The sequence below is a fragment of the Gorilla gorilla genome, chromosome 13 (assembly GCF_029281585.2).
Source record: "Gorilla gorilla gorilla isolate KB3781 chromosome 13, NHGRI_mGorGor1-v2.1_pri, whole genome shotgun sequence".
Lineage (NCBI taxonomy): Eukaryota > Metazoa > Chordata > Mammalia > Primates > Hominidae > Gorilla > Gorilla gorilla.
This window is the reverse complement of record NC_073237.2, coordinates 48187162-48212552: the sequence shown is the minus strand read 5'-3', so window position 1 is coordinate 48212552 and position 25391 is coordinate 48187162. Positions and strand designations below refer to the sequence as shown.

The 25391-nt window shown below is 44.1% G+C and overlaps 1 protein-coding gene across 1 annotated transcript in view; it reads right to left on the bottom strand.

Moving 5' to 3' along the window:
* LINC03041 (long intergenic non-protein coding RNA 3041) overlaps positions 1 to 24623 on the bottom strand; it is a 60829-nt gene extending 36206 nt beyond the window's left edge. The window contains exons 1-2 of the mRNA XM_063696363.1: positions 24580 to 24623; positions 12884 to 12957 (exon numbers count right to left, since the gene is read on the bottom strand). Of these exons, the coding sequence (XP_063552433.1) occupies positions 12884 to 12945 (62 nt within the window). The 5' untranslated portion in view covers positions 12946 to 12957; positions 24580 to 24623. The remainder of the gene's footprint in view (positions 1 to 12883; positions 12958 to 24579) is intronic.
* Positions 24624 to 25391: the final 768 nt, after the last annotated feature.

Genomic DNA, 25391 nt, shown 5'->3' with positions numbered 1-25391 from the left:
GGGCATTCTGGAGAGGGTCCGCAGAAGCCAGTCTCACACAGTGCAGGCAGGAAGCCCCCATCCCTGAATACCCAAAAGGCCCTGATAAACTCACCCAGGGGCAGGGAGCAGAGGCGTTCTTGAGGGGCAGAGTTAAATGCATGGATTTAGCCATCAGACTGACCTGATTTACGTCCCCACTCTGCCACCACATAGCTGTGTGACCTGAGGCAAGTCACTTAGCATCTCTTAGCCTCAGTTACCTCATCTGTGAATAGGAAGTATAGTTTCAACGGCTAACCTCTCCTAGGCTTCTATGAGAATGCAGTGAGATAAGCCACGAAAAGTAGTATCAGTCTGTCCTGTCATGAAACAGAAACCACCCTGGGTATTTCAACAAAGGAAGTTTAATAAATACAAGTGATTGGGTATGAATGTTTTGGAAGGGCTGCTGGAGCAAAACCAGGAAGGCAGTGTTGTTTAGAGATAGGTACCTACAGGAAGTCCCTGCCCTCTGGGACAGGAGACCATAGGGAGGTGGGGTTGCCCATAGCTCACAAGCTCTGCCCCATGGGGCTGCTATGGTGCCTCTGCTTCCTCTACTGTTGTTACCTTGGCTGCCATGATGAGAAAGCAAGGACCTGGGCCTTTGTGGTCATTGCAGGGGCCCAGGAGCTCAACAAACCCCAGGGCATTGTCACTTACCAGCTATGTTAGGGGCCCCATGGTCACCTGCTGTTGTTTGCTGCTGCTGCTGCTGCTGCAGCCACCAGCAAAAGACACTGGATTAGTTAAAATATCAAAATAATGACTTTTTGCTCCCATTTCCCAGTATTCTGTGAGTGCTTCCTATTGACAGAATGGAACTGAACCTGGCAAGGATGTCTGGGAGATGTAGTTTTCAGGCTTCCCAGCCCTGGATACAGAAGAGGAAATCACTAACACAAACAGCACAACTCCTGGCAAATAGTAAGTGCTTGATTATTTTAACCCTCGTCAACATCATTGTTATTATTTGTAGCATACCTTGGTTTTTTACTTCCTGCAACTGACAAGTAGTGGGGTCTCAATCAAGTTATTTCACCTCTTCACGCTTCCATTTCTTTAAAGAGAATGGATGAGTGCCGGGGCCACACACAACAAATAATTTTCTTCTTTCCCTCATTTATACAATCAACAAACATTGCTAAGTACCCTGTATCAGCCAGGCATAGAGCAGGCAACCATGGATATAAGATCAGCAAGATCAGGTTTGTGCTAAAGGTCACTGTCTCTAGTGAAATGAAAATATGTGCTTCTTAGTCATCTTGAGTTCACCCTGCTAGTTAGAAGCAAAACAAATGGACTCCCAGTCCAGTGCTCTTTCCTGTATATTTTATTACTTCTCTAATTTTTCTAGCAAAGCTCATGGTCAGGGAACATTTCTCCTTCTGTTTCTGAGTGTGCACATAACCAATAGTCCCTTTCTCCAATAAGTTCCATTACTCACTGCCCATCATCCACCCACCCCCGCCCTGCTGTCACCTGGGCCCCCATATCAACTTGTCAATGATGTAGCAGGGAGATGAGCTGCAGAGTGGGTCAGCAGCCTGGGGCCCTGGTCAGCACCTGCAGAGCAATCAGGGTAATAAGGAATGTAAAAATATGAATGCTCTGGGTCTCCATGATTTCCCTGTTTGCCCAATCCGTCACTCTGCTACCCATGGATTTCCCACTATTACTCATGACCCTAATGTGGAGTGGGAGACCCTGTGTATTCCATCTCTTATTCCTGCTCACTCCAAACGCATTTCAAATATTGCCGTGGAAACGTCAATTCCCCAAGCCAAGAAGACCCCTGTTTCCCAGAAGCTACTTCTACAAACTCTAGAATATAGATGAGCCTGGCCCAATCACGCGCTGCATCTGGGCCCAGCGGATTTGCAGCACACCTGCATTGGAGGTAAATCGATTGGCGCTTCTTAATCCTGGCTACTACCAGGCAGGTTCTCTCCTACTCATTGAAGCTTAGTAGCAACATGCCCTTCACTGTAAAGAGAATTTTTTGTCCTCTCACTTGGGACTAAAGGTCAAAGTTTAAATCTATATTTAATGCCATTTTCTGAAAACTGGATTTGTGATTCCCTTTATGTTGGTATTACATATCTTAAGGGATTTCAGGGGGAGAAATCTGGGAAGCCCAGTTTCTGAGAATGACCTTTACTTTAAATGTGTAAATAGGATGGAGCTTGTGTTTCTGGTTTTTAAACCTTCTAATTGTGCTTCCAAAGACAGCTCTGGAAAGTGTGGGCTGTGGTGAGTGGTTACACAGAAGCCACTTTGAAAAGGAAAGACTTTGATTTTTGTCTTATACAGATGAAAGGCCGGAGGCCATAAGGGCTCATGCTTTTTTGGCCTGCTAGGGACAGTTTCTTTGAAGCTTTGTACCTCCAGCTACAGTGATCCCACATTAGAATATGCAAATAGTACGGCCTTTAAGTGTCTCGGAAAAGGGAAAGTTCAAATTTACTTAATTCTATTTTTCCTCTGAATTTTATAAAACATTATTGAAGTGGCATCAGAATATCATTCAGAATGTCAGTTTTAGAATATTTCAAATATTTACCTAAAGGTTTTTTAACAGCAGCTTTTACAGTCTGAATGTGGCACTAAAAGCAGATATAAAATCGACTTTTTGTATACTTCATAAGCTCACACTTGCATATTTAGAAGGTAGGGATAAGGGTCTCTCAGTTTGCCAAGTGTCTCTAGCCAGGATTAATGGATGGATGGCTAGATAGACAGATAGGATAGGATAGATTAGATAAAGAGAGATGAATAACTGTAATAATAAATAAATATGCCATGATAAACTTATTTTTTAAAAAACAGATCGACCCTCATATTATCACATAATCCCCAGCTCTCAGACTCCTAAAATTTGGCATCTGTTATTCTGAAACAAGATGTGATTTGTCCTCCCTGGCTATATGGAAAAGACGGGTGACTATAAAATTATATTTTTTTATTACTCAACACCATTATAAAATCGGGCTCTGGGAAATTTGCTGAGTCCTACCAGATTCTTCTGTCCTCACACCTCCCTGCCACTCCCACAGCAAAGGCACGGCCCCCTCCACTGCCAGCCACTGTCTGGACGCTGACTCTGCAAAGGGTCCATTGATGAGAACTGTGAGGACATCACAGCCCAGGCTCAATTCAAAAGTGGCAGGACCAGGTCACAATCCCCAGCCTTTCCAACCCAAAACCCACATCCTCCCCCTTTATTCCACTCGGTTGCAAAGTGAAGCTCACTGGGCCTTCAACTTGGGGGAAAAAAAAAGACTTCTTTATGAAGCGAGCCATTTCTTGTAGCATTTAATTTTTTTACCCTCATTTGCACGTGTCTATCAGATACCTCCTCCATCAGAAAGCAAACTCCCAGAAACAGGTTGTGGTAGACTTGGGCTGGTGTTTGCAGCCACTCTAATGACCAGATCAGGTGTCTGTGTGGTAAGCACTGAGCTGGCCAGATGGACCAAAGCTGTACATGCCTTGGGCACATTTGTTCACAGTTTATAGCCACAGTGAACTTCAGTTTTTAGAGAGGCATCTAAGTACCCTCTTTATGATTGCCCCAAGCTTTCCTCTCCCTCCTATGGTCATATAGGCCTTAACTGCCACCCTCCCACCTGCAACTTCCAGCCCCTAAACACCCCCTAGGGAGGAATACAGCCCTTCTCCTGCCTATGTCCCTCCACTGATTTCCTGGTTGGTGTTTGTTTCCTCATTCTTGCAAACTGGGCTCCTCCCACTGTCTTCCCACCTTTGTTCCCTTGCCCCTGAATAGCTGTCACTGAAACCACTGTTGACCCTTGCCTTTCCAGAATGCCTCCCCTCCTCCCCCTGCATCCTTTATTTAATAGTGGCTGCCTTAGGCGAAGCTGATTAATCTCACCTCCTCCAGGGCCACGCTTTCTTCCCTGGGGCTCTGTGCTACCTCTGCACTTTGTTTCCAGATGACCTCCTCTATTCCATCACTTTTAACTGAGGCAGACTCAAGGAATGTCTTTCTCTCTCTCTCTCTCTCTCTACCACACACACACACACACACACACACACACACACACACACACACACACACACACACACACAACCCGAACATACTCTCTTCCCTCTATTCACCACCATCTCTCTCCCAGCTTCTCTTTCTTTTAAGGAAAGTTGCCACCATGTCAAACTGCAATCAAGTTTTATTGTCTTTGCCTGAGGCCATTTTCTTTCTCATTTCCAACTCCTAATCTTCAAGCCTAAGGTACTCATATGATTTGTCATATTGAGACCCTCTTTTCCTTAGGATCTCCAGGAATCTTCCACTTCATTCTCTGCAAAAATGTCTTAATTCAGGGTCCTTGTCTCTTACACCTCAGCGACTGTAATGTTTGACTTTTCATGATGTAGCCCAAGACAAAAAACCAGACGGTCACATTTAAGGCAATTTTGAGAGGCTCATATAGTTGTACAACACATTAGAAGCAACTTGTTCATTGTGGATATTTAATAAATATTGAAACAGGGAACAAATAGTTAAGAATGCGGTCCCTGGAGTCAGGCAGACCATAGTTCAAATTCTGCCTACATCCCTTACAATCTCTGAGACCCTAGGGATGTGACTGAATCTCTCTGAGCCTCATTTCCTCTTCCATAAAAAATAAATTATAATCAGAGTACTTCTTTCCTGGGCTTGTTGTGAAGATTAAGTGAAATAATGTGTATGAAGGCTTAGCCTCAAGTCTGGTACAAAATATTAGTTCAAAAATATTATCTTTTATTAAATATTAGGTTGATGCAAAAGTAATAACCGTTTTTGGCATTACTTTTAATGGCAAAAAGTGCAATTACTTCTGCACCAACCTAACAGCATTCAATAGACAAAGAACAAACCCCTTGGTTTAGGGCAGTAGCCTCTTAACAGCTTAATTCTGAGTCTAATTTTTGTTTTTTAAATCTCTGCTTATTTCTAGGCTTAATTGACCAAAAATGATTACCATTGCCTCCTAGGCCAATTTCTAGTTTCTTGCTTGTGCCATACATTTTGGGTCTGAAGTTCAACAGGAATCAGGCAATCTCCCAGCTTTTTCTAACACTCTCAGAATTCACCTCTTCACTCTTTATGGCCTTCCACTGTCTGAGAGCTTGGAGGTAGCTAGGGGTCACCTTGGAGGGCAAGCATATGGCTTGGAAAGCATTCTCTTTGACTCACTTTACCTCCCACCCAGCTCTATGCATTGTATAGATTTTTTAAGCCAAACACATGAAAGGCATGGACACAAGTCTTCCACGGAAGTTTCACCACCAGTTCAACTCTTGTAATTAATTAGCCAGTAAATTCAGTAACATTTTAAAGAAGAGTAAATTCAATCAAAGAAACAGGGAATTCAGTTCAGTCATAGGTTTAGATTTTGCTCCCCCACTTTTTTTGGTTAGTTGTGGCTGAGCCACCACTGCAATTGAGACAAAACGGTTGGATCTGTCTTACATCAACCTCCTTTAAGCACTTTCAAGTAACTTGCCTTGACCAGAGAGCTAAGAAGTAGGCATTTCACTACCTTTTCAGCAAATAGTGATTTTCTTTGTCAGCCCCATAAAGTGAAAGTTCTAGCTGTTCCTAGGAGAAAAAAAAAAAAGCTCAGTTTCACTGTCAAGGCCAAGAACTGGAAGCCAGAACACTTAGAGCTCTTGGTTCTGTTGCATGATTAATTCTCCATGAAGGCATTTAATTTTCTCTCCCTCATCTTCTGCATCTGTAAAATAGGAGTAAGCAATACCCTAGAGTTGCCAGAGATCAATGGGCAGGGACAGGCATTAATGAGGCAGCATATGAAATATTCAGTGAGATTCTTGGATAAGGAGTTACCAATGATTACATGCTTGCTTACCAACTTCCAGATTTAGCAAATCTGTATTGTTAGTACATACTAAAAATTAAAGGATAGCAAGAAGTACAAATTTAATTTGTAAAAAGTCTTCAATTACTGGTTTGGAAATGCCCCTTGGAGATACAGGCTTCATTCTGGCTTGCTTTTCAAACTCAGTCACTAACCACAGGGTGTGAGGGTCCCGCTCCTGCAGTCTTCAGAGCCATTGGCTCCACTCTCCACCCCCTGCTTTGTGCTACAGCTTCCAATCTGATTTCACAATAAAAGGTCACACAGCTGCCTTTGGCTGCCAAGTTTCAAATGTGCCCTGTTGTTAACCCTTTAGAGGCTACAGAGCAGTGGCATTTTTCTCAGTGCTGTTCCAGTATTCACATAAATGGGTCATCTAATTTCCAAGAATATGCATGCCCTCCACCCTCCACACAGGACTGCATAAAACCATTACGTTTGAATGAGAATGTAAGATGCTTCCAAAACTACATTGATGTTATTTCCTAAATTGATTTTTTTGTGAAGAAAGTTGTGTTGTAGTGTTCCACCCTCAGAGTGTCTTAACCAGTGAGCATCTTGTAGACAGTCCTTCCCAGACATTCTGCAACACCTCACCCCATCCCTCCAAAGTCTTTGGGGAATGAAGAAGGCTAGAGCCACCAGCTTCCTTCAGAGAGGAGACCTGGGCCTTGGGCTTCCTGAACCTCATTCTGACTCTCCTTAATGTTCTTCTTTATCCTGCTTCTTGAAAAAGCCAACTTGGAGCATATGTGGACAAGCTCCAGAAAACAGTGTGCTCTCATCAGTGAGCCCATCTAGTGGGGAAGGCAGACAGAGTCATGCACCCAGATCCCCTTGGTGGAACCAGGCCAGCAGTCAGCTTAGAATGTCTAAGGAAGGAGACTCCAGCAGCCAATCTAACCTCACAACCCCACAACTCCTCCCTGCCTTGAATCACTCTTTCCCCGCTGGCCCACAGAGCTTTGATGCAGCCCTTCAGAGACCTGGGTGCATTGCTGACACGCCTGTCTAGCCCACTCCCCTCTGAGACCTCGTGGGAAGTGTTATGATTTTCTCTGTGCTCCTCTGTGCCTAGCACCGTGCCTGACACTTTAGAAGCCCTAATTGTCTGTCAGATGAATCAACAAAGATAAAATATCAGTTGACAATTAACCTGCTTCAAAGGATGAACAACTCTATTTCTGGAAACTGTATTGAAGTAATTGGTTCACAGATTAAATTGCTAAAGTGCTTACTGGACAAGTTAGTGAGTGACTTTTTTGGCACACTTCATAATAAGTGACACATCTTTGACTAGTCACCAGGAATGTGAGTTTATCCACCAAGCATTTATTGAGACTCGCGTACGTGCCCAGGAGTGTTCCAGTACCGTGGGGGAGGGTAGCAGGGAAAGGGAAATAGAACAGAATTGTGAGTCCTGGGTCCTGTCCTCCAGCATCTTAATCCTAATGAGGAGGAACAGATTCAGAAAGACTGTGGCAGAACACTTGTGACACTCCAAGCTGGACCCTCAACCCTGGACAAACTTGCTGAGATTTAGACATGGCTCAGCCAGCCAGATTGGTTCTGGCCACAGTGTCTCTGGACCACATCATGTCACAATGCAGTATGGTCACATCATTAAAACATCCAGACATGCCTTCAACCATTATATAGCCAAACCAGTGTCTGTGGGGAGATGAGTGGTTTCAGTGAAATCACAAGTCTGAGAGCAGAAATGGCAAATGAAGAACTTCACTGAGCAAAACCCCTGGAAAAGCGAGGGGGCCATGCCAGCCTCTTCCTTCAGCGCTCAGAGCTGCTGCCTCTTCCTCTCACCTGCCTAGGTTTCCTAACTTCTCTTGAGAGGCAGGTGTGGCTACCACATTTTTAAAAATAACTTGGCACCTATTTCCAACCCCCTTTTTCTTTCTCTCTCTCTACTATAGCAGCTGGAAAATCTAAATATGGTATTTCCCAGCCTCTCTGGTGATCTCTTGGCCAATGAGACAGAAGCACAAGTCAGCTGGGGGCTTCTTGGAGGGTTTCAGCTCTCCTGACACCACCCCTACCCAAGTCCCTTTTCTGTCTTGACCACAGACATGACCGCTCAAGGTGAGGCAAGCCTCTTGTGAACATGACAGAAAGGTTAAAATCAGCACAGAGACATTGGTCCCGATGCCAAAGCAGCCTTCAGATGTCTTGTTGTGTAAGAAAACACAATTGTGTTTAAGTCACCCTCGGGTTTTCTGTTACATGCAGCTAAACATATTCGTAACTGGATTAGAGAGTTAAAAATTTCCTTTTCTTTATATGAGGAATGATCAATAAGATATCAAAAGTGAATACCAAATAGGAAAGAGGAATATAGTAGCAGAGAAACTAGTATCCCTGCGACCCACAATGACATTTGTGGAACAGCCCATTGTGACTAGCTGTGGACACAAAGTGGGCCCTTTGCCTGCCTCCCAGTTAACACAGCATAGAACCTTTTAAAATAAATAGTGTTTTTAACAATAAAACCTCAATTAGCCATCTAACTATCCTCTAACTAGAACTCTCAAGTCGTTGGACAAGCTCATGTTATTCATGACCAATATTTGGACTGATGCTTTAAAGTTTTAGAAAGCACTTTTATATACATCATCTGGCATAATCTCTGCCACCTTTATCAGCTCCTTAAATACAGATAGGCACAGGAGTGCCTGCCTGGCTTTAGAAAGGCAATCCTTGAATCTCCCAGAAAATTAGCTTATTAGTTATCATATGTGAAATATATTCTGGTTTTATTTTTTTTAAATACAATTTTGTTAGGCAAATATAGCATAGCTGGTTCATAGGAACATTACTTATCAGAGGCACAAAGTGGAGACAACCCAAATGTCTATCAACTAATGAATGGACAAGCAAAATGTTGTATCTATACAATGGGATATCATTTGACGATAAAAAGGATTGACATTCTGATACATACCACACCATGGCTGAGCCTTGAAAGGATCTTGCTAAGTGAAAAACAAGCCAGACACAACGACTACGTATTATACGATTCCATTTATGTGCAACGCGGAATAGGCAAACTTGTAGAGACAGAAGGTAGATTAGCGGTTACGAGGAGGGGGAAGGAGGAATGGGGAGTAATGCTAATGGATATCAAGCTTCTTTTGGGGTGATAAAAGTGTTCTAAAATTAGATAATGGTGATGGTTGTACAATTTTGAACATACTAAAAATTGCTGAATTATACACTTTAAAAGGGTGAGTTTTATGGTATGTAAATTATACCTCAATAAAGATGATATCTTTATCATATCTCATGATGGTATAAAGCCATCTTCTTGGGTTTGAATCCCAACTCTACCGCATACTGGTTGTGTGATTTTGACCAAGTTACCTAACTTCTCTGTGCCTCAGTTTCCTCTTCTGTAGAGTGGCTGTAGTAAGATACCCTATCTCATAGGACTGTTGGGAGGATTAAATTAATTATTTAAAACATATAAATTACTCAGAATTGTACCTTTCACACAGGGAACACTGTGGAAAAGTGTCTGCTGTTATTATTATTGTTATCATTATTCAAACCTGGGATTTTTATTTGACACAAAGTCCATTCTTTGTACCAAGCTGTGAATAAATCTGTTTAGAATTATAGATGACTTTTTGGAGTGGAGTTTGTTGTCCCTTCCTTGTCTATTAGCTACCAAAGTGGGTATCTGTTTTGTGCTTGGTTGCTTGTAGGTACAAAGGTAGTAATTTGGAGCACAAATAAATATACCCCAGGTCTCACCAGCTGGTGATTATACACACACACACACACACACAACAAGCTATGATTTTGAACACTGCATGCGCTCCAGAAAGGAGTTTGCACGATCCTGCAGTTTGTTGTTGGAGCGTCAGTGGGCACCAGGTGCCTGCATTTCTTTCCTCTCCTGCATCTCCTTCCTGTCCTTCCTCTATGGCTCCCATAGAGCTGCCTAAAGGAGCCCCTGCTGCCCCAGGACAGTGAGCATCCCCAGAGTGCCATTTCCCACCCAGGCTGCCATCTGTTATGTGCCCAGAGGAGATTGTGGATCCTTGCAGGAAAGAGAAGGATAGAAGCTTCTGTGGCTATGGGATCACCTGGGCCCCAAAGCAGCAGATCCATGCCAGAATCTCACCTTCTCAGGAGAACAGCTCTCCTGTGCTCCAACTCTCATTCCTCTAGGCGTGGCTTCAAACCCTCTCTGCCAGACCAGACTCAAAATAGCTGTTCCTGCATTCTACCCAATAGCTCCCTTTTCCTTCTGCCTCTTTCCCAAAGAAAATGTTACCCATGCAATTAAAGGAACAGTCACAAACAGATGCAAATAAGGGGTGAAAAGTGGGCTTGTCTACACTACCAACACCTGGGACCCAGCTTGGCCAGCCAAAGGCTCTATTCCAATGCGGATAGAGAACTACCATCTTGACATTACACGAGAATGAGGTTAGCAGGGCAGTCTTTTAAAGGAGCAGGCACCATTGATCATTGAATAAATAGTTAATGATCACATACTATGGCCTGGCACTAGACTGGTGCGAGGGATATCATTATGAATAAATGCAGAACTGCCTTAATCCTCATTTGCAATGAGGAGAAACAATAGATGAATGTTGAACACACTTTTCTTTTTCCATTGAAACATCAATGATATGCTACCACATTTGGATCAACAAGACACTTTCCCAGCCTGGCCCCTCCAATTCCCTCCTAGGAGAACAGAAAGATAAACATTCTTTTATCTGAAGTTGACATGGTTTTATTTTCATGAACTAGGTGTGGCCTTAATAGACAACAGGCCCTGCTCTCCAGTCACTGCCAGAAAGAAGAGTTACAGACCATTTATTCTGAAACCACATCCCAGATATTTAACTGACTTCAGGTTCACAATCCTATACAGCAGTTACCTTTTGGCCTATAACATGGCTAAACGTATTTGATGCTTCTCATCTAAAACTCCAGGATAGCACATTAAGCATCTAGTTCCCAGGTGGTCATCCTATACTATTCCTCTAGGGTAATGAAAATTCTCCTAGGACAGGTTGTGGAACTCATCTAAGAAACATAATAAAATATTTTGGGAAGAATTTTAGTAAGCATGATTGAAACAAAAATGAAAAGATCTAATAAATCTTCTGTTAGCCAGAATATTCTCTACCTCTTATAATTCTGGTTGGTTGAAGTTTTCTTATACCCTCAGGGTTTGTCATAACCCATTCAAAGTATTGCCTAGCAAGTCTTTGTGGGGGCTGCTCCAACGTTTGAGTGGTGCATACTTCCACTTCTGGTATACACCCAAAAGAACTGAAAATGAGGGCTGGAATGAATATTTATACACAAGCACATAAAAGATGCTCAGATTCACTAATCATTAGGGAAATGCAAATCAAAACCACAATGAGATACCACCTCACCTCCATTAGGATGGCTACTAACAACAATAAAAAAGCCAGCTGAAAATATCAAGTGTTGGTGAGGAGGTAGAGACACTGGAACCCTTCTGCACAGTTAGTGGAAATGTAAAATGGTGCAACTGCTATGGAAAACAGTATGAAGCCTCCTCAAAAAATCAGAAATAGAATTACCGTATGATCTGGAAATTCTACTTCTTGGTATATGCCCAAAACAATTGAAGGCAGAGTCTGGAGGAAATATTTAAAGACCCATGTTCATAGCAGCATTATGCACAATAACCGAAAGGTGAAAGCAACCCACGTGTTCATAGACGGCTGAATGGATAAACAAAATATGGTATATACATACAAGAGAATACTATGCAGCCTTAAAAAAGAATGGTACATGCTACAACATGGATGAACCTTGAAGACACAATATGAAATGAAATAAGTCAGGCACAAAGAGAACAATATTGTGTGATTTCATTTACATGAGGTACCTGGAGTAGTTAAATTCATAGGAACAGAACGTAGAACGTAGAATAGAGGTTACCAGGGGCTGGAGGGATACAGGGACCAGGACCTGGAAGGAGTTGTTGAATGAGTAGAGTTTCAGTATGGAAAGACGGAAAAGGTCTAGAGATGGATGGTGGTGATAATTGCCCAATGATGTGAATGTACTTAATGCCATTGAATTGTACACCTAAAAATGCTAAATTTGTTATTTATATTTTACCACGGTAAAAAAACTTAAATAGAAAAAGAATAGGTGTACGTAGAATGCTACTTGCATGGATATAAGGAATGATCACAGTAATCTCTTCTCTCCACAGCCTTAAGACCTTTCACTTTCCTGGCTTGTTTATGCTATAGAGGATGCTCAGCCCCATGGTCTCTATTGTCATCATCCAATAAGGAGTGTCTAATTAAGTGGCACTGCTGTAACCACATGTACTTTACAAAAATAATATTTCATCCTTACCATTGGTACTGTCTGTGGCTGCACACTGAATGGGAATCATTTCAGAAGGTTCCAGCTGGCCTTCCTCAAAAGATAAAGAAAATCCTCTAAAGGATGATTTTTCTGGGATCTACTAAGAAGAGCATAATGAATGTTGTAGAACAAACCAACTTAAAAAGGTGGTGGTGGGGGGTAGATATTGCCGACTTGCAGAAATTCCCTCTACCCCCTTTATACCAAAGGAGCCATATCTTCATCTCAATAAATGCAAACTTGGAAAGGCTCACAAGCCCGCCTGCCTCTTCAGCTAATGACAGCTTCAATTATGAGGCCTAATCCTGCATTCCTGACACTCCTCTTATCCCTGCATAACTTCCAGGGGAGTCAAAGGGCCCTCCGCCCTGGACCTGGTGAGGGAGACATTAGTTATGCAGGAGCAGTGCCTGGGGCTTGCTGGCAAATTTAAGGGTCTGTTCATATAACTGCACACACTTGGAAGCCTTAAATCCTCATACTTTGACTCTTCACCTTATGCTGAAATAAAAAGCCACAGTAACTCCATTAAAAAGTATAAAATTCCTCTACAGGAAATGAGTACTAGTTTGCTTCCAACTTACATTGGTTTTAGGTTTCTTCTTCCCACCCCCTTTTTACTTTTAATGTTGGTGTTCAATTCCATGGAAAATATTTTCTGTAAGGGGAAAAAAATAAACACAAGCATCATGCAGGGTCTTTGCATTTTATTTACTAAACTGGGCAAAACATCTTTGATTTGCTGGCTCTTACTCCCTGGTAAATCAGTGGGAATTCCTCACAAATACAAGGTTGGCTTAAGTCACCCTATGGGGACACCCAGTGACCTCTGGCTTATTGAGAAGTGGCCTTGTTTTATATACTAATCATCCACCCAGCTATATTAGTAATGAGACTATAACTCATTTTCATCCTAGGCACACACTGTGCATTATCAGTCTCCTAATTAATCCCAGACTATTCAGGGGCAGGTATTCTTAGTTCTGATTTTCCTCACTGCTCCTCAAGCCAGAGAGTCAGAGAGTCGGCAAACAGAGGGTCGTGCTCTGTGTCCCTGAGGCATGTCCCTATGTCCCAGCCCAGAGCTCACTTCATCCCCAACACACTCCCTCTGGACTGGGGAAGCCCTGGGAACGAGCACACCTCTGCTGATCTCTGAGGCAGTGGTGCTTCCTCAGGGGAGAAGGAACCTGGGGTCAGCAGATATCCTGCAAGCCTGCTTAACGGACAAAGTCAACAGCAGCTTCCCCACAGGCAGAAAATAAATTCAAAGCATTGGTAGACAGCAAGCAGGCTGGGCTCTGTGCTCTGGGCAGCTCAGACTCCCACACGTTTGCCTCAAACCCTCATCGCATTCACCTTTGTCTCCGGGGATGCAGAGGAGTGGCTCCAGCCTCCCCTCCCCACCTCTCTGAAGAGACAAAAACACGTAACACATTGCTAGGCATCAGTTCCAAAACACTGAGCTGGTATTAGCTCCTTTTCAAAAAGGAAGACACAAGCAGTTGTACATTTTCAATCATTTCATTGCTTATTTTTAATGTCCCCAGTTAAAAGGGAAAAGGGGCACCTATAATAGCCAAGCTCTCAGCTTGAATGCGTGATCTCATTTTATCTTCACACAACTCCATGAGGTAAGTACTATGAGTCCCATGTTACAGATGAGGAAACTTAGAAGCTACATATCTTGCCCAATATCACACAACTGGTGGGTAGATGAGCTAGGCTTTCAATCCAGGCCTGCCTGAGCACAAAGCCCATCTTGTCCTGTAGAACTCCATTTAAGGTGCTATGCCAGATGAGAATCTGAGGGTTCATGTGCTTGAAAACATGTTCATCTATGAGTGTCTAGTATTGCTAAATGGAGTATAATTGCTTCTGCTTTATTTCTTTGTAAAAATCACCGTAAATCACGCCCCAGCTTCCCTTTCTCCCTAGGTTTCGCAATCTGGCAAGGTGAATATTAAACCATGAGCACTGGCATCTATAAACACTTTCAAAAGAGGACCAGTTCTTTTCAGTACTTGGGCCCTCCAACGCTGGGAAACCTTCCCTTGTTGGGTTTATTAAAGGAGCACTAGGCTTAGGGTCAGGAGCTCTGTGTTCAATTTCTAACCTCCGCAAGCCTTGGTTTTCTCATCTTTATAATGGAGATAATAATACTTATATTGCTGCTGTCTTTGCAGGGTGGTTGTGAAACGATAGTCCTCAGCCTCCTTTCTAAGCTTCTATTCTAATCAGTCAGTACGTTTTGGAAGGCCTCAGTAAAGCAGTCTTGACCATCTCTCTTCTTACTCCATCTCCCTAGGCAATTCTTGTCCACCCCAATAGTGAGGATGTCAGCATTCCACCCAGCTGCCCTGGGATCTCTTTTTAGGCTTTCTCTGCCTCACCCCTCACCAGCTGTGGTGAGCTTTCAGCTGCACCTGCGGCAGTTGGAGGAGGAAGAGGTGGAGGAAGATTGCCCTCAGGGATTGCCCAGGAGTTTGCACAGCCCCTCCCAGTGAGGTTCCTTTGCAATAGTTTGGGAAGCTGTGGCTTATTCACCAGAGCCCCCGAGAGATCAGGCTAAAGCCTGTCCTCTGCAGGACTTACCCCTTGATAATACCTTACCCTGAGATAACCCTGTGCTCAGCTTCTTCCCTTCGCCTGCTCTACTCCCCACTCCCTGACCAGTCTCCCAGGGGAACACAGCCTTAATAAGTAACTTGTACATGACCCCTCATCTCAGGGTGTTTCTAAGGACCTCCTCCAAAAAAAATAATGGTTTCTGTTACACCTATTCCAGGCTTCTCTGAGCTCCAGATCCAAGAATCGAAATTGCTCCTCAACATCTTTCATATTTCTCAATGGCAGCCTCAAGATCAAACACCCAAAACAGAACTCGTGATCTTTCCACGTACCCAGTGCCTTCCAGTGTTCCCCAGCTCAGTGACCCCCCTCCCTCCTGTCCCCTCTCATCCATCTTTCAAGGTGGAATTCTAGGAATCTCTCAAGGCTTTCTCACCTTTTAACCTGCCTTCCTCCTCCCCAATTCCATACAAACCATCTTCAAGCTCCTATCATTTTCATCCCCCAAATAAACCTAAAATCTATAAAATTCCCTCCATCAACTTCTACCACCACCCTGTCCAAGCCACCATCAACTCTTCTCGAGATACTCATAATTCCCTCTAATAGGTTTACACACCTCTCTTTCAGTTTCCAACATTAGTGATCGTTCCAACCTACTCATACCAATTCCCTACACAAAGCTCTTTGGGAGATTTTTATTGCTCCTAAGTTAAGCCCAGAAAACTCAGTGAGGCCCAGCAGGCTGTGCATGGTGCCAACCTCACCATTCTTTGCACTCCAGCCCCAGGCACTTGCCTCCTTCGGTTCTTTTGACCAGAATGCTTTCCCTCTCCTCTTCCTTTTCATTCTTCCTGGCCTTCTACTCAGCTCAAGTATCGCCTTCTCACCTCCCTGCCTAAGACGAATTCCCTATTTAAGATTCCTATAACACCATGGACACCTTCTTCTTAAGACCTGCCACAGTTGCAAGAAGTTGCAGTCAAATGATTACCAACATGCACCTGTGTGGTCACGTGGCTTAGCAACCCAGGTACAAGTGCTTTGAGAACAAGGGCTGCATGGCGTTTTTTTTTTTTTTTTTTTTTTTTTTGCCACTTTATCCTCAGTAGCACCCAGCAGGCACTCGGTGAACTGCATCATGACAAAACTTAGAAACTGCAGCACCACGTGGATGATTTTAGGATGAGTGTTTCCCTCAATACAAGCAGGGGCACTGTCTCTTCTGTCACTGAGCTATTGCTATTGCTGCACTGCCTCAGGCTGGTGTGACCCAGAGAATCAGAGGATTATGCTATCAAATGACGAGTTATTCTCTCTGAAGACAGAAAGACATGAAACACATTGTAGGCATCAGTTCCAAAACATTGAGCTGGTATTAGCTCTTTTTTAAAAAGGAAGACACAAACAATTGCACATTTTCAACCATCTAACTGCTTGTTTTTCAATGATCCCAGTTAAAAAGGGAAAAGGGCAATTGTGGAGCACCTAAAACAGCCAAACTCTCAGCCTAAATGCATGATCTCATTTTATCCTTACAGCAACTCCATGAGGTCAGTACCATGAGTCCCATGTTATAGATGAGGAAACTGAGAAGCTACGTATCTTGCCAAATATCACACCACTAGTGAGGAGATGAGCTAGGCTTTCAATCTGGGCCTGTCTGAGCATAAATCCCATCTTCTTGTCCTGTAGAACTCCTTTTAGGCTCTACTAGAGACAAAAATCTGGGGGTTTGTGTGCTTGAAAACATGTTCATCTGTGAGTATCCAGTATTCCTAAATTAAGTATAATTGCTTCTGCTTTATTTCTTTGTAAAAATCACTATAAAAGCTTTTCTCTTGATCCAATAGATATTGTATTTTGAAAGAGTGTGATTCAAAGTAGAGACCATGAGTTCGTGTACGACAAGGACCAGGTAGTATTTATTTTGTGTATGCCCTGAAGCTAGTAGGTGCTCAATAAACATTTGTGAAAGGAAATTCAACTTCTCTCTTATTGAACTATTGCATTAACATGAAATGTTAGAGATTTGTGGTTCCATTTATATTCTTCTCTCAGCATTCAAGACCAAGAGTTTGATTTGTTTTATGAAAATTAAATAATATATTTGGAAGCACAATAGTGACATTTTTCTCTTTAATTGCTGCATGACTCAGTCACAATATTGCAGAGTGTGGGAATGGAAAGGAATCCATTTCAAGGAGGGCTGGTCCTTTTTAGCAGGGAAGCTCATCCACGCATCTTCGTGTTTTACCCCATTCACTACACAGAATCTGTAGAGCCCAAGGTAAGCAATGTACCTGAAACCGATTCTTTGTCTAGGACTTCCTGGCAGGCCACAAGCAGTGACCATAGCCTCAGTCTCCCTGTGACAAGAGAGGCTCTATGTTTGGAAAGAAAAAGGGTGTCCTTCCCAGCTCCTCCAGGAATCAGTGTTATATGTGTTGTATGCTTTATACGTCTTTGTTGCCAGGCTTGTCTTGTTGAAGTTTGCCTTGATTTGACAACCATTACAGTCTAGTCAGGTTGAAGAGAACAGAAGAGAAATATCAAATTCTGAGCCTCGGAAAAGGCTGTTGATAACGTCACTCAAAGCCAGCATTTTGGCCACGCTGTATGCTCTAAACAATGCCTTTACACATTAACTTTAGGACTGAAGCCTACTGCCCTTGTTCTAGAATGTTCTGTCCCAGATCTTTCCTCCTCCTGGTTCAGATCTCAACTCAGTGCCATTTACCCTGATCACCAGTAGGGGCAGGGCTTTGCACAGCTATGCATTTGTTCCCAAGCTCTCATCAATCTCTGAAATTACCTTGTATATTTTTCTGTTTATTTATCTCTTTCCCCTACAAAAGAATGTCAACCATGCAAGGGCAGAGGGATCTGTCTTTACTCCTCCCTCCCTGGACCTACAACAAGCCTGGCACGTTAAAAGCACTCAAGATTACTTGTCGTATTGGTGAATGAGTAATGATTTCATCTGAGCATCACAGTCCGTTTTAGAGCAAGGGAATGTTCACCTTCGTTTTAGAGAAGAGGCACCTATATCTCTGTGACCCTCAGCGATTAGCCTGAAATCACAGGCAGGTCTGTAGCAGAGTCGTGACTTGAACCCAGGTCTTCTGTCTATGATCTGGGAAGGAGAGTGAACTTCTGCCCAAAACTTAGGTCATGCAGGTACTCTTAAAAACAAGAGCCCCATCAAAGATGATCAAATGCCAGCTGCTTTGGGTATAAAGGCCTGATTCAGCCCTGAATCTGTTCCCCATACCGGAGATGAAAACTCATCTACAAGATGAACTTACAGATGCGGCCCAAGACTGCTTCCTGCACAAGCTTCTGCGCCTGTGCACCGGGACCCGTACTCAACCCTCCCTAGCCTTGGCCTCGGGCCGCGCTGGCCTCTGGGTACCTCATTCCAGGAGGCTCTGGCCTGGCTCTAGACTTTCCGTAATTTTTCTGATGTCCTAATTTCTTGATCACCTGTGCTGACACGATCCTGATTTCCTTCAATATGTCTTTTTTCCACTCTCGGGAAATTTATGTCTGGTTCGGCATATGTCCCCATCTTCCTTTGTGAAAAGAGAGGCAAGGAGCGGGAGTGGGGGAGAGCCCTTTAATATTTTTTAGCTATGTCTTCATGTTCTGTCAATAAATTGCCTCTGCCAGCTTTTAGAGGCCCTATTGGCTCTTGTACTGACCTCTTGTTCCTTCTGCACTTGAAAAATGCCTTATTATTTATCTTAACCTCTCTCGCAATCTTCTTTTCATTCCTCACCTTTGCTTTCCTTATCATGTTTTTGCACTTTCTTAACTTTGCGCTATAATTTCTCTAGCTGAGTCGCTGTTTGATTTTTTTCATACTTTCTCGCTTTCCTAGTTTTGATTACTTCCCCTACCACTACCACATCCTCTTTAGCGCTATTTGTCTGGCCTATTCTCTACACTTGGTGTATTTGCTGCTAGGTAGCACGTATTTTCTTTGGGCAGTTTCTATTCATTTCTCTCTGATTACACTCTTCCATCGGCGGCTGTTCTTTTCAATCTCTTCGTGCCCTTGGCTTTTCTTGGTAGGAGCTGACTACTTTATTTGATCTGGGATCTCCTGCATGTCCTTCAAAGAGGGTCCTAATGCCTGCTGAGCCTTATATGGGGTGTGTATTCATTTGCTAGGGATGCCCTAACAAAATACCACAGACTAAGTGGTATAAACAACTTATTTTTTCACAGTTCTGGAGTTTGGAAGTCCAAGATCCAGGTGCCATCAGGGTTGGTCTCCTTCGAGGTCCCTCTCCTTGGCTTTTGGAAGGTCACCCTGTTGCTGCCTCTTCACATGGACTTTTCCTTATGTGAGCACATTCCTTGTGTCTCTTTTTGTGTCCAAATTTCCTCTTCTTATAAGGACACCAGTTAGATTACATCAGGGCCCACCCTAATGGCCTCATTTTTAACTTAATCATCTCTTTAAAGGCTCTAGCTCCAAACACAGTCGCATTCTGAGATACTGGGAGTTAGGGCTTCAACATGTATATTTAAGGAGACATAACCCAGCCCATAACAGAATAAGCAGTAACTCCTGACATTCGACCATGGGTCAAGAGCAAGCTAGGTGCCTCTGTTTACATGTCACCCAAGTTTCCCCGGGTCAGACTACCTGTGGGTACAAGTGGAATCGCCTTACAGTAATATTCTACAGATACTGGCAGGCCCTCAAGTCCTACCAAATACTTTTCTACATAGTTCAGTGAATCTCAGAGAGTGAATCCCACTAACAAGACGGTCAGATGAGAATGGTATCCTCTGGACTTCTCAGCCAATGTCTACCTTCTGGATGTCTCTGACCACTTGGCACTAGTACTGATGCTGGGCACCGCTGCCACTTCTGCTGAGTATTGTCATTGGCTGGCACCACCTCCTAGGTGCTGCCAGACACCTGCACTGCCATGGCGCACATTGCAGTTCTTAAGATCCCAAAGCCACACCATGAAGGTAGAAGGTAGGAGCCTTTTTACCTTCCATACTATTCTTTGTCCTCAGGTGCCAAGATGGTGATGCCCTATGCCACACGTTTTCTAGATCTTTCAGTGAAGCACCCTGATTTGTTTTAACTTCCAGCTCCCCTTTCTTAGTATTCAGACAGGAGCCCATGCAGCTTGAGACAGGTACACTCAGACACTGTCTGCTTCTCTGCCATTGAGGTGACATTTATCTGCCAATTTTATCATCCGTTAGAATGGGTTCTCCCACGTGTCTCCTTGGTACCTCCTGCAAGAAGACTTGGGGTAAACGCACCTAGCTATGTCTATCAGCTATGGACTGAATGTTTGTGCATCTACCCCAAATTCATATGCTGAAATCTTAACCCTCGATGTTGATGGTATTAGGAGGTGGGGCCCTTGGGAGGTAATTAAGTCATGAGGATGGAACCCTCATAAATGGGATTAGTGCCCTTATAAAAAAGACATGAGAGCACTTGTTTTTCTCCCTCTAGTCTCCTCTGTGTTAGGATAAATGAGAAGACGGCCATCTGCAAACCAAGAAGCAGGCCCTCACCAGACATTGGATCTGTCAGCACCTTGATTGCTCTGGAACTGTGAGAAATAAGCCACTCAGTCTATGGTACTTTTGTTAGAGCAGCCCAGACTAAGACACTATTCTATAGTGGTCACAGTTTAGGACCCTCTGCATACATATGGAATTTGGACACAAGTTGAGTCCAGTTCTGACATCTGTAAAATCTCTATTCTCAGTTTTCCACTGAAATAGCATACTGAGTATGCCTCTCTTCCACCATAGGAAGCTGCAGGTAACAGACAATTACAGTGAATGGAAAATTGAGAATGAAGATGATGGCAGAAATAACCAGGATAATCAAAGTTTATTCAGCCTTACAGGTGCCTGATGCTATGCTATTTTCTGGAATTGCAATGGTAAACATGAATACATATGATTACAGTGTTTACCCTTATTTTAGGATTTAAATTGTGATGAAGGATAAATTAAGATAAATTTTTATAATATTTTCAGTGTTAAGATAAAGGTTTGTACAATTGCAGCACAGAGAGCCAAAAGTCTATCCTGGACACTTATGGCAGATACCCTGTGTTTCCAGAGTGCTCACATGAGTACATGCACCTTAGTAAATATGCCAGTCATCACCTCCCCATCCACGCCCACTCACACCTTGAAAGGTGACATTCACCCGGGTGTGTTGGCTAATGCCTGTAATCCCAGCACTTTGGGAGGCCAAGGTGTGCACATTGCTTGAGCCTACGAGTTCAAGACCAGCCTGAACAACATGATGAAACTCCATCTGTACAAAAAATACAAAACAATTATCCAGGCGTGGCGGCAGGCACCTATGGTCCCAGCTACCTGGGAGGCTGAGGTGTGAGGATTACCTGAGCCTGGGAAATCCAGACTGCAGTGAGCCAAGATTGCACCACTGCACTCCAGCCCGGGTGACAGAACGAGACCCTGTCTCAAAAAAAAAAAAAAAAAAAAGAAAGAAAGAAAGGTGACATTATATACAACCTGCACTTTCCCCTTCTGGCTCCAGGCACCAGTTTACCAATCAGATATCAATGACTTAATCAGAGCCAACTGGGTTCTCTGTCCTGAGAAGTAGAACACTGAGGGATAGAGTCAGGTGTGCCCACAGGATGATAGGCACTTTACCTGAAAGGTCATAGGAAATTGGTCCTGAAGCTGATGCCAGAGCAAGCCACGAATGCCTATGAGGCAAAGATATGGGATTCCTAGGCCACATGTAACCAGAGAAGAATGGACCTCAGGAAGACGGGAAGTGGACGGAGACACAGAGCTTGAAGGATGGAAGTCCTTGTGCCTCTGTCAGGAATTGACACTGGATCGTGGTTTCCTGGGTCCAGTCCCCATGGCAACCCACAGCACTTCTTTCCTCTTACTTTCTGGTAAGAGTCTCTGTTGTACTTCTGTAGTAATGCTCCTCATAACTTCAGCTAGTTTAACTGAACTTTTTTTCTCTGCAACCAGAGCCTTCATTAAAATAGTCTTCTGGTTACCCAACTATAGTCTTTGGTACAATTTTTCCTTCTTTACCGTGCTCAGTCTTTATTAACCAGCCTCAGTGTCACCTCCTCTCTGAAGCCTTCCCTGACAGCTCTCTCCCTTATGATCCTTCAGGATTCTGTTCATAATCATTGTATTGCAGTGTCATTTATCTGTTTATAAACATTTCACTCCCAGACCACAAGATCCTCAAAGGCAGAGCTCTGGTACCTACAAGGCATTCAGTGAATGTTTGCGGAATTGCCTTAGTGGCTCTGAGTTGGTTCTGAAAGCAGCCTGCCAGTCGGTACGCCATCCTATCTGCTGCTCAACCTTCCAGCCACTTGAGCGGCTCAGAGTTTACACGGACTTCACTGCCTCACCCCTTTACTCTCAGTTCTGTCTTTTCTCAGTCCTCCTGGTGTCCAGGCTTGCTTGCTTGCTTGCTTGCTTGCTGGGTCCCCCTGCTCTGTGCAAACTTGACTACCTTTGGATCAGTGACAATTCCAAGGCGACCCCCCCGGGGCAGGGCACAATCTGTTTCCCAGGGTTCTAGAACTCTTTGCTGAGTTTTGGCTCCTCTTAATGGCTTTGTGTGGTTGCCTGGGGCCCATGCTACCTGTGTGTCTGCTCGTGACAGCATCCTCCACCCGATCCAGCCATCTGTTTATTTTGGCTGCATCTCCATTTTTATGTTCCCTCTTCTGAGAAATAGTGAATGGTAGCTACTCTCTTTAATCAGCCAGAGGCCCTCACTACCTTGTCCATCAGAGAAAAATTGACTCCAGATCTGTAGCAGCTTTCTTGCATGGGAGAAAACACCAGTGCTCGTTTGCTCAGGAAAAACAACAACGACAACAAAAACCTCTTGCTCTGCTGAGACAATTTTCCTTTATGGATTGCAGGGCCCCCCTAGCAAGCCCAGTTTTCCTGCCAACTGCCACTATATATCCAAGCTGCTGACTCACCCCCTGTCAGCCTGGGGCAGGGGGTGGCGATTGGAGAGTTTCACAGCCTCAGGATGTTTATTTGCTTTACTTTCTGTTCTCGGATAGGGAAGGTTTTGCAAGAGGGGTTTCTGCCAGTGCACCTACTGTGCTATCCTCAGTACTGATAGGTGTATGATCGCCTGGGAGAGCAGGGGCTGAAACACACTGGGGTTCTGACAATTTTGCCCTCACCTCGTGACACCTTTCTGACCTCTGCTTTCGGGAGGGGAGGAAAAAAAAGACAGAGAGACAGATTCGAGTTCAGCCTTGAGAATTTCAAGATGGACTCTCTTGCCTCTCTCTCTGAACCCCACCTCTCGTGTAGATAGATAGCTCAGGCTTTTTACAGATGCTGTGACCTTCATGTTGATTGTTCTGGAAATAGAGTAAGAACTTCTGGCTAAAATATTGCCCGCTGGCTTCACGTGCCCAGGCTGTTTCTGGTCCCCGCGGGGGTCAATGCTGTATGTCTGGCTGGATACTAGTCTGCTCAGGATGGGCCAGTCTGTGGAAAGGCTCCTTCTTGCTTGAGATAAAAGAAACAGCACTCCTCCGCCAGGCAATACTTCAGACTCTCTCTTCAGCCTCTGGCTGTGGGGCAGGACATGGACCGAGAAATGAAGACAGCCTCCAGCCAGGGCTGAGAGTCCTGAGTGACAAGCAGGGGAGCGGACAGTGCCTGTCTTGACTTTCTTCCTCTCCATGGCTTGCTTCTTTCTCCATTAGGAGATCTCAGCACATCAAAATATTAGCTAAGAAGATACTTTAATCTGAGAACAAAGTGACACCTATTTAAACTAACATCAATAAAGACAGCTAGAAGGTTTTTGCACTTGACCATAAATGATACCCAAAAGCTGTTCTAAGAAAACCCGATTTTGTGATTTGGGGCAGCCTAAAAGTATGTGTAATAAAAGAGAAAGAGCACTTAACCAGAGTCAGGAGCCTCAGTTTCTAATGCTAGACTCATTACTAACGATGTCACTTTGGGCAAATCATTCTATTTCTCTGGCTTCATTAGTGACCTCAGTGGGAGCAGCTTTAGCAGAAAAACTGACATCATAATTGCCAAATCCATAGGCTAATTTTCATTCCTCATCCTCCTTGACAACTCCGCTGCATTTGGCACTCCTGACTGCTCTTTTCCTTCTCGAGACCATCTCTGCTCCTGGCTTCTGGGACCCAGCCTCTGTGAATTCTTCTCCCCACTCTCTCCCAGCCCTTCGCACTCTCTTTCTCTATCCCCCATAATCCCCCAACCCAGCACCGCCTGTCCATTGCCTGGCAGTGTTCCCCAAAGCTGTCTCTTTGTCCCTCTTCCCCTCACACATCTGTCTCATATGTAATCCTGTCCACTCCCATGGATCCAGCCACCATCACTTTGCCGGTAACTGCCATATCTCTTTTTCAGAACTCTCCCTACCTCTTTCCCGAATGCAGACGGGCCTTTCCAGAGGCCCAGAAGATGCCCCGTCTACATTGCACATTGAGCACTTCAAACTCAGTCTGCCCTTGACCGAGCTCATCGTCTCTGGCATGTGTCCTACTCAGCCCTTAAACCTGAATCCTTGGGGTGGGCCGATTCTGCCGTCTACATTTCAGTCAGTTTCAGGAGCTACACTGTCTTTCAGGCTTCACTCTCCCTAACAAGATGTTGCTGCCAAGTCTACCTGAGAGCTGTTCCTCACCTCTTCATGCCACTGGCTGCTGTAGTTCAGGTACTCAGGGGCTGTCACCTGGACCTATGAAACAGTACCAGAAAGAGTTAAGAATGGGTTTAGTTGATGTAACAGAAAGCTGAACTCACCATGGCTTAACCAAATAGAGTCTGATTTTTTCCTCACACAATAAGAAATCCAGATGTAGGAGATCCAGAGCCAACATGGCAGCCCCACAATGCCTCCAGAGACCCCGCATGCCTCCTATCTTTCCAATCAGCCACTCTTGCCGTATGGCTATCCTCAGTATGCTTGTCACCTCATGGTTGCAAAATGGTTGCACTTCTTTCAAATCCACATTCCAGGTTAGAAGAAAGCGAAGGGCAAGGGGGAAAAAGCAGCTTGCCTCCTGAATCTGACCCCTTTCAAAGAGCTCTCCTGGAAGCTCCGCCCAGGGAAATGTCACTTGACATTTCATTGGCCAGAACTGTGTTGTCTGACCTCTCTCTCTGCAAGGAAGGTTGGGAATGGTAGTAGGGATTTTCTTTCTTTTGTTTTCTTTCGCATGCAGCACACATTGCCTCTCTGAATAAAACTGAGGTTCTGTCAGGAAGGAAGAAAATGAGAACTGATACTGAATAAGCAGATAACTGTGTCTGCAACAGCCTGGTCTTGGTCCCCCAGCCATCAAACTCTTCCCCTACTTCTCTACCCTCCATGTCCCTAAAAAGGGATTGAACCATATCGTTCCCCTATTCTACCTATCTGTGTTGATTCCTTGTTGGCTACAGAATAAAGAACAAACACCACAGCCCACACAATCTGGGTCCCATCTTCTTTTC